Source organism: Mus caroli, chromosome 16 (assembly GCF_900094665.2).
Source record: "Mus caroli chromosome 16, CAROLI_EIJ_v1.1, whole genome shotgun sequence".
Taxonomy (NCBI): Eukaryota; Metazoa; Chordata; class Mammalia; order Rodentia; family Muridae; genus Mus; species Mus caroli.
In genome coordinates, this window is record NC_034585.1 from 26,422,896 (window position 1) to 26,431,977 (window position 9,082).

At 42.6% G+C, this 9,082-nt stretch overlaps 1 protein-coding gene across 1 annotated transcript in view; it reads right to left on the reverse strand.

Moving 5' to 3' along the window:
- The window catches only part of Atp13a5 (ATPase 13A5), a 134,923-nt gene extending 127,355 nt beyond the window's left edge, over window positions 1–7,568 (reverse strand). Inside the window, exon 1 of the mRNA XM_021184915.1 lies at window positions 7,311–7,568. Coding sequence (XP_021040574.1) covers window positions 7,311–7,373 — 63 coding nt within the window. The 5' untranslated portion in view covers window positions 7,374–7,568. The remainder of the gene's footprint in view (window positions 1–7,310) is intronic.
- Window positions 7,569–9,082: the final 1,514 nt, after the last annotated feature.

The following is a 9,082-nucleotide window of genomic DNA, read 5'->3' on the forward strand; positions in this document are numbered from 1 at the left end:
TGTGGCTTTCTTTACTGTGACGTGTTTAGCTACTTCATGGGCGAAAGTGTTCTTGTCTCCTTTTTCTGTGTAAACTTTTGTCACTTGAATTAAGGCCAAGGAGAGCAGATATCTGTTTTTCTTCAATGAGGACAGAATCCATTATACTTTGTCTTTTATTTCCAAGCAACAACCCAGTACCACCTTTCTATTTATTAACAATTGCACATTTGTTGCATCTGTCTGGACATGCCACGTCATATTCCTTTACATGTTCAAAGGGGGACATTCCAAAAAATCTGCTCTTCTCCTTTGCCAGGACACCGAAGTTCTCTTAAATATTAAGGTAATATTATGCCTATTCAATATATTGTATTGGTATGGTCTTTATTCACACACCCTCTGTCTCAATTTGGCTACATGTAGTAATTTATACTAATTGTCACTAAATAGCAGCCTAGTCATTTCTCATACATCACACCTATTCAGTGGACAGCACTGTGTGTAGGAAGAGCGAGTCTTTGTTTTACTTAGGTTTGGATATTTATTTATTTTTGCAGTTTTGAGACAGAGCTTCGCCCCATCTGGCCTGGCACTTACTATATGGGCTCTGAGCTTTCAGTGACCCTCTGGCTTCTCTTCCTGAGTTCTGCAAATGCAGGCATGAGCCACCATACCTAGAAGAAGAGCTCTGGGATCACCTTTCCTTGTGTCAAATGTTTTTTCATTATTTACTTAAGCTGTTATTTAATTTTCATAATAATCTGTGAAGTTGTTTTTTCTGGTTCTTTAAAATAAATATTATTTACATTTGTAAATTATTCTATCTGTAGATCAAACTGAATTTGGGTGGTGTTAAACAGCTATTAAGTTGTTCATCCTACTATACTCTGCCTTGTGGTTTGTTTCTAGAGTAAGAGAGACCCTTTGGTCAATAGCAATACCAGTAAAAACTAAGTACTAAAAAAATGAATATACTGTCACTCCATTATGGATATCACCCAAACCAACCAGTAATACAATGTATTTGAGTGCTTTTCATGCAAAGGAGGGTACAACTAGGAACCCTTGTTGGTGAAGCAAGTAGAGGAGAGCAGCAAATGTGGACCACAGGATAATGAGATGCCTAACTAACTATTGTGGACAATTTTGAGAATTAGTGTTTGTCCTATATTAAGGTCAGGGGACAACATGAGAGGCTCTCTGACAAGCCAATTGGGGACTGAGAGGAGCCACGGATATTGTTTGGTTCCAATTCCCTGCTAAGGAAAGACAATGATTCTACTCAAGTTTGACAACTCAGAGTCTACTGTGTGCTTTACAGGTAGTCTTTCATAGGCTGTGCATGCCCTTGTATGCCAACTAAGAGAATAACTTAGATTTTTGGTACCACATACTGAAATTAACCACTTGAAATATGACAAGGTATAGAATTAGAAGTTCTTAATTTTTCTGGAAAAAAATAGTTTTACCACTAAAATAACTTTCTGGAATTTTTCCTTAGAAACACAAATTAACCAGGACCATTTTTTTATTGTCAAACTGACTGCTCTTAAGACCTCCCATGATTAATTTTTTATGGCTATATACACTAGCAACTAAAATTCCCACATAATAAAGTCAAACACTTTGAGTACTATTTCACACATAGCTACCAAACCCATATCTTTGCCATGCCTCACCTGAGGCGTTACTAGACATTTAAATCTAATGATACCTGTTAGCATGCATCTACACTATCTTGTCCACAACCCAGCCTCAAGAAACATTTAAATCTTGATTCTATCTCTGATATTATTTATTCCTCAAAGCCAGATGTCACTTTAAGGTTGGTAAACTTCTTTACATGAAAGTTTTTAAAGATACTGGCAGGGACCAATAGGAACCCTTTTGCATTTGAATATGGGCTTTTCAATGTTGGTCCTTTGAGAGTCTTTTGAGAGAATGCATTGATGTCCTTTAATGGGGTGTAAGATACATATGACGCCGTGCACAATGATTGCTCCACTCACAACTGACTTTTTAATAGCAAGCTCTTCATGTACTATTTCTTTTTATGATCTTGGCACTCAAGCACTCACCATTCCCCAAGTTTTCATCCAAGGAAGGGAAATACTCTTAGCACAGTTTCACCTATCTGTCTGCATCCCTCCATGTGCGTATGCTAAACACAACACAATTGGGCCACTTTCTTGCCATAGCATTTTTCATATTTTAGATGTGACCCTCACAAAACTTATGAGTTGAAAGGGCTGCAGGCAACCAGCAAAGTCTAGAGAGATGTCTACACCATTCGGTTAACTACAGCTCCTTGACTGCAGCCCGGACCTCCTGCCTTAAAGTAGTTTCTGGTTATGGGACAATCATTACCACCATGGGAAATTCTGTTCTTGCCCTTCTATGTTTTCCACACCAAACAGCCATTTTCCTTTTGAGTTGGTCCCATTTGGGGTCTTGACACCCAAGCACTCAGTACCAGCAATGAACAGAGAGCACCAGGGACCCATTTGTCATTCACTGCAGTAAAAGTGGCCCTGGTGACCCTCATGGAGAATTTTTGTAAACAGAGGACCTGAAGCAGAGGGTAATGTGCATATAGTGTGCCTCCATATCTGCCTGGACCACAAGAGATGAAGTGAGTTTTCTTCTCAGAAAGATAACAATGACAAAACAGCATCTACAAATCTCTTCACTTCAACTGCCATCGCCTCCTGGTACACCTCTGCTAGCACAAGCAACACATCCAGCCCTCTTCACTCCATTCCTTTATGACAGCCACCAGTGATTCCCAATGACTCACCCAGACTTGATCACAGCCACCACCGTGGTCACTGAGTGCTGAGTGAGAATACACTGCTTCTGTGGAAGTAGAAGAGCAGGTCTGGAGCATCCCCTGAATAATGATGTTGCTACAGAGACACCGTTAGCTAGGAATTCTATTGCCTCCTCCTGACAGTCAAACGCCTTGACCTTCTTGTCTCAGGGGGAAAGGTGCCTAAAAGGCCAGTGCTGGCTAAGCCTGAAGTGCCAGACACTTCTGCAGGGACAGCTAAACCATACAACTCTCTGGCCTGGTCATGGAGCCTATGTCACTTCACTTCAGAGGTGGCCCTGGGGGTGATTTTCTCAGTAATGGCATTTTGTCCAACTGTGACATGAGGAATGGAAGCAGTCAGCAGCTCTGTCATCCAAACACCCAGTCCTGAAAAGTCACTGAAATCTGTAGTCCAAAGCCTGTCATGAGGGAGTTTGTGACTGGAATAACACACTACAAATTTTAGAACATGACAGAATTGAATGGCATGTCCCCAGGGATAAAAAAAAAAATTGTTGAAGAACTCACTTTCTAACCAGTAGAAAAATATAAAGGATTCTGAGGGATGTGTGTCTCAGCGCTGGGCCTTTTCTGTTAATTGGGCTAAGACGATAGATGAAACCTCTTTCCAATTTGTCTTGCCCATGTGCAACATCAACCCAAGATTAACTGCGGTTTCAACTCAGTCCTGTTTTGAGACGACTGGGCCCGCCAGTTTGCTGTATGCCACTCTCGCTGACAACAGCCCAGGGATGAAGTGGTGGAGGTGGATGTAGGAGTTGGTTTAGCGATGGGTTGTGAAGGCTTATATTATTTTGGGATTATGAGTGTCATTAAAAAAAAGGAGAGAGATTTTAATGTCTTTTGTACATTCTTTTCCCTTCCTATATCTTTCTATATATAGGCTTAATATGTCACTTTTAAAAAGAAAATTCTAGCCATTTTAAATTCACAGCTCAGCTTCAACAGCCACATGAAAAGGAAATCAGAGATGGGAGGCTTTATCCTATTGGGGGTAGTTTTTGCAAGATTTACCTGCATCGATTTTAGTAACACTTAGTTCTTAAGATACACTTACAAATATATTCACCTTTGTGTACAGAGATTTAATAAATTAATATTCTTATACCTAAAAAATGAAACACTATGTGTATTTCATTGAGACCATCCTCCCTTTGCTTATTGAGGTTCAATAGAAGAAAGCTCGGGAGGCAATCTGTGCACACATTCACATACATGTACACATACATGTACACACATGAAGGATTCCATGGATCCCTATGTGTAGGAACAGAAACACAATGATGCCTTCCTAGAGGTTCAGAGAGAACTATATCCTGACTCTAAGGCACTGTCGCCTGCCACTTGCCTACCTTTTCCATCTAGTATCTCTCAATCTAAAGTGGTAGTGACAAGCCACTCAGGTTAGATAATCCATCTAAGGACAAGAATTTAAACCCAAGTCAGTCCAAGGGCAAACTCGTCTCCCTGGGCAGTCTGATACCCAGATACCCAGTCTGAGGGTCTGTGTTATGGGGATATTTTAGGACTGTCAACAAAGCTGGGGGTGCTTCCACGAAACTGACAAGAGAAAAAAAAAGTTGTCTGTGAATGATGGGTCTGAGAGAAGCACCTGGGCAAGGCACAGATTTAGGAAGAAGAAATGGAAGGGAAAAGACGTGTTTAGAGCAGGGGTTATAGTGAGGAAGACCATAAGTGGTGGCACTAGGTTGGGAAGGCCAATGACAACCTGTAAAGTTGGGGTCTATCTTCTCAGTCACCGTGCAAGTAACATGAGCATCCAAATTACTCGGAACTGGGACTGGACAGTGAGCATTCAGTGGCTCTGTCTTGGTGGATTCTGGCTTGAGAGCAGGAGTCAAGAATGAGGGCAGAGCTGTGTGTGGTGGCGCAGGCCTTTAATCCCAGCACTCGGGAGGCAGAGGCAGGCGGATTTCTGAGTTCGAGGCCAGCATGGTCTACAAAGTGAGTTCCAGGACAGCCAGGGCTATACAGAGAAACNCTGTTTCGGAAAAAAAAAAAAAAAAAAAGAATGAGGGCAGAGCTGAACTCTCCAAGCTTATACCATGCCTTCTACCTGTGCTGAGCTCAGCAGAGCAACGCCAGAGTGCCCTTGAATAACTCACACGCCTTCTCCACCTGCTTAAGAGTTGTCCTGGCCGTGTGACAGAAGGAATTTATTATTTGATCTAACGGTGTCTACTTTTCACCTTAAGTTCTCTCACAGCATCACCACAGATTGCTTACTTACAGTGATGAATGTAAGCAGATGTCACGCTAGGCCCTGGAGAACCTTCAGGAAAGGGAGAGCGCGTGGGGAGACACTGCGGGTGGGAGACACTGTGGGTGCCACTGTTTTGTAGCCCCAATAGGAACCCTAAGCCAGACCCAGGTTTACTCTGATCTAATAATTGGTTTTTGTCTTTTGTTTGGGGTGGGGGGTTGTTTGTTTGTTTTTTAGTTTTGCTTGTTTTTGTTTTTCAGAAAATTCATCTCCACGGTGTATAATCAGGCTTGTCAATTGTTTGGCTAAAAGCTCTAACTTTTTTGTCTTTCCTCTGAATTCCGAAGGTTTGAGAACACTGAGCGGTTGACTACAGGGCAGCCATTGCCTGGAGCTGAGTCACAAATTCACGGTTACTTTACCCAGCTACTCCATGAGCTGGAGTAAGGTTTGCCTCTGTGCCATCTGTCCCAGAATAAGATGTGGGAAGAAGACTCCACTGCCAACCTCCCTCCCAGAATATCCTAACAACTTAAGGTTATCAGGACACTGTCGTTCCCAATAGTATTCGAAACAGACGTTTCCAGTGACAGCTCTACAAATATTTGATCAACCATGAAAATGAAGAAAACCCCTGGCAACAGGCCCATTACTCAGTCTTCTCATAGCCCTTGGAAATGCGACAACTAAAATACCAAGTGCAACACATAGCTTAGAAACAATAAGAGCAATGTGGTGCTTTCAGGACTGCCCATCTCCATGCCAAAAAAATGAATAAATGAATGAATGGATGAATGAATGAATGAATGAACATTCAATCTAAAAAGGCAGATGAAGAAGAGTGAACAGGGCTGAGCAGATCCTAGAGCTCTATGACATCACTAAGTCCAGTGAGGTACGACGAAGCATGCAAGTCTGCTACGTTTGCAGTTTTTAATTTCTCAGAAGTCCAAATAAGAAGTAAAAAGGAGCCCATAGAATTAATGTATATAATAGATTCTATCAAACTTAATCTACCCTAGAATGAATTTGTATAATAGATTCTATCCAACTCAACCTACCTAAAATATCATTTCAATCCAATACAGAAAGTATTAACGGGATATTTTTAGCTAAATTCTAAGTTTACCATGTATCTTACACATAGGGGGCCTTTCAGTTAGGACCAGCTACTTTCCTAGCACTCAAAAATACACGAAGTAGCTGTCTTAGTGCACACCGTAGCTGTAGCTGTAGTCAGTTACTGACATTAGATTACTGAATGAGGATAGCAGGGCTACAGGTAAGGCTTTCCTAAGGAGTGAAGAGAGCAGATGGGAACCTGATGCTGTCTGATATATGAACCAAGATTCCGGGTCCATTTAGGCCTTCTCACCCTGCTGTTCCTTTCCCTGTTGTCTCTCCTTTTCTCATCTCCTACTCTCGTCCTTCTTTATAGCAGAGTCACTGCTTGAGTGTGGGCAAGCTGGGATATAAAGAGTCAAGGAGTGAGCTGGATTTCCAGCCTGTATAATGACCTTGGTTGAGTTACCTAACCTCCTTCGTCTCAGATATCTTTCCTATGAAATAGGATTAGTTCCTTCAGTACTGGGTTGTAAGGATTAAGTGAAATCACAAATATAAACTGCTCAGCATCAAATGGACACTACAGAGCTTTCAAAAATTTAGTGGCTGTTTCTTTAAGATTTAAATAAGTTTAGAAGCAAGGGTAATAGAAAAAAAAAAGGAGGCAGAAAAGACGGAGAAATTTTTAACGTGCTAAAGTCTGAGACTTAGTGTGGTTTCTTCAGCACTCTAGGCGTCAAGCCTCCCTTGATCTCAATAAATAGGTGACTTCATCCCAGAGCACCATAGCCTGTGCTATGCTCGCAAATAAGCAGAAGAAGAATATGAAAGAGAAGAAGAAAGTTTCCAGTTTCACCAGTTTGTCCAATGCCATAGTGGCTCAGGTGGTCAGGGGGTGGTCAAGGGGAGAAAGCTCAATGAACATCATTGGAGGACATATCCCTAGGACTCTGCAAAGTGTCCAGGAAAGGGCACATGGTTACTTCTCAAGGACTCACTCAGCCATCCAGAGAAACAACCTGCTCAGTCTCTGCACACACACACACACACACCACCACCACCACCACCTCCACCACCGCTGATGTCACCAGAACCAAACTGTTCCAGGTCCAGAACCAACCCTGCTGCTGCCACAGTCTCGGCTTTCCTGTACCTGCAAACAACCCTTGCCCACTTTGAGAAAACAGGAAAAGAGGGGGTACTCACCAGCTCGTTCTCCTCCCCTTCATTGAGCACAGCCTGGTGGCCATCCTTCTTGCTCTTCTCCATTAAGAGCAGCGTGTGTAGGTTCTTTCTGACCACTGTGAGAGGGAATGTCAAAGCCACCTGTGCCTCTGTGATTCAGGCACTACTTGTCATCGCTGTTCTCAGGTGCTTACAAAACCTGCTGGCACCTTGCCCGTTAGAACAATAAAGGAGACTGAGGAGAGCCTCGCCTTGGCCACAGTATTGGTCTGTTCATTTATCTGCTTGATGTGTGTTTTTCTTCCTAATGTTTATTTACTGAGCTACATGTGAAGTGCCTCCAGACCAAAGGAATGATGGGGGGTGGGAGGAGCTGTTGCACTAGAAAGTAATTTCACATGCTGCCCATGGTAGTCCCTGCCAAGGAGTGGAAATGGCCAGCGCACTAAAATCACAAGACAATAAAGTCCTGTTTGTCTTATGAGTGCTGTGGAAGCCTGTGGAATTTGGAGGGGCTGTTAGCTTGGTGAGAGTGTTGATGGAAACTGGAAGAAGAGATTTGTAGGACACCTTCTGGAGTGGGGGGAGGGGGGTTGAATGGAGCTCTAATCCCCACTCTACTGAGGACCCTGGATAAATCCCTTATAGTTTGAACTTCTGGTTTCTGATATGTAAAATGTCAGTGATAATTGTAGGGCTGAGACGAGGGTTTGTGATGATGTTTGCCAAAGGCCAAGTGCAACTTCTGCCACCTCCAGTGAGAGGCAGGTAATCACCTTCATTGCAATCACAGCACTAATCAAGGCGAAATGCTTTGGAAAATGAACTGCCGAAGAACCTGACTCTACAGTTTACAAAACTGGAAAGGAGGGGGAGCAAGAAAGATGAGTATTAGGGATATAGCCTGAATTTCCCACCTCTGAATAATCACCTCTGAATTTGATATTTTTCTTGAAAGGGGTGAGGAAATGGATCCATTCTTGGGTTAATTGGTTAATTAGTAGTTACACACACACACATACATACTCATACTCATACACAGAGAGAGAGAGAGAGAGAGAGAGATACACACAGACACACACAGACAGACAGACACAAATACACAGACACACAGAGATGTACATGCACACACGTACAGACAGACAGACACACACACACACACACACACAAACGTTTTGCCATTTTCTTTGTGGTTTCTTGCATTTAGTCTACTGAAGGGAAACCTTGTCCCCCTCTCTATGGGAGGAAGTTAACTATGGTAAAAAGCATTAAAAGACTTCACTGTTCTTTCCATTCATTAAAATTATCTCCTGTTTCTTGAGTGGCCTATTGTGTCCCCCTTGACATTCAGGACAAATCAATGTAACTCCCAGCCCTGGAAGATGTCACTCACTGCAGAGAACACATACAGAGTACAGCTTTTCAGTCTAGTCAAGTGGCTGAGGAGCTCTTTAACCAGAAAACTAATGGGGTGCCAGGAGCTGCAGTCCAGTGTCAAGTTGAACTCAGACTTGAGTATGAGAAGCATACATGGCCACTCTTTACCTATTACCTACAAACCCATTAAAGTAGTATCAACTTTGTGTCTGAGCAACATGACTAAATTAAATGCACCAATGAGTCACGGCTTGTCTAATGTGGACCCAGGACCCTACTCTAAACAATGACAATATAATAAGGGCCACTGAGGAGACAGGTTAATCCAGGAAGGTTATCTTGGAATTCTCCTTCCTTCCTTCCTTTCTCCCTTTCTCCCTTTCTCCCTTTCTCCCTTTCTCCCTTTCTCCCTTTCT